A 617-nucleotide genomic window follows, 5' to 3' on the forward strand; every position below is an offset into this window, starting at 1 on the left:
GCCGAGTGCCCAAGACTCGACAGTCTCCGCTGCAGCCTGGAGGCCTGTAGGCGGCGCGGTGCCTGCGCTGTCCCCCCCCCTCCCCGCGCCTTTCTGCCCCTCCCGGTCGCTCTCTGTCTGTGTGTGTCTCTCTCTCTTGCTGGGCGGTGGTTGAGGCCGCTAGGAGGTGGGATCGGCTGCGCTGCTGCGGGGAAAGTGGCCGCCGCGGCTCAGCAGGACGGGCGAGATCAATGAAGTGACTTTTGAACGGCGGGGTGGGCTGCTGGTGCGCTCGGCTCAGCCGGGCTCGGGTGATCCCGGGAGAGGGCGGCAGGAGGAGGAGGACGCCAGGCGCGCATTGCATGAGAGACTCGGCCAAGGGACAGGGCGGAGGCGGAGGCAGCGCCGAGCCAGCCAGCGGCAGGAGAGGAGCCCAGCCTGAGCAGCCGGGGCGGGAGAGGCGCTTCCCAGTGGTCGCCTCCCTGAATCCCGCGCCAGCCAAGTTGCCTCCGAAGTTGCTTCCCGTCCGGAGGGGAGGCTCGGGCTTCGGCTGGGCGATGATCTTCCCCAACAGCAGCAGCAGCAGCAGCTCTGCGGGCGGCAGCAGGGCTCCTTATCGGAAGCAGGTACGGCAAAAG

General features: G+C 69.2%; 1 protein-coding gene across 5 annotated transcripts in view; it reads left to right on the forward strand.

The window, feature by feature from the left end:
- Window positions 1-617, forward strand: part of RBMS1 (RNA binding motif, single stranded interacting protein 1) — a 201,444-nt gene that overhangs the window by 75,198 nt on the left and 125,629 nt on the right. For 3 of the 5 annotated variants that reach the window (XM_015429641.1, XM_015429643.1, XM_015429642.1), the window contains exon 1: window positions 151-605. The exons of the other annotated variants lie outside the window; for them this stretch is intronic. In XM_015429641.1, the coding sequence (XP_015285127.1) occupies window positions 342-605 (264 nt within the window). In that variant the 5' untranslated portion in view covers window positions 151-341. Of the gene's footprint in view, window positions 1-150; window positions 606-617 lie in introns of those variants that run through there. 5 annotated transcript variants of the gene reach the window in all.

The sequence above is a fragment of the Gekko japonicus genome, unplaced genomic scaffold, assembly GCF_001447785.1.
Source record: "Gekko japonicus isolate JY-2015 unplaced genomic scaffold, Gekko_japonicus_V1.1 scaffold590, whole genome shotgun sequence".
Classification (NCBI taxonomy): Eukaryota; Metazoa; Chordata; class Lepidosauria; order Squamata; family Gekkonidae; genus Gekko; species Gekko japonicus.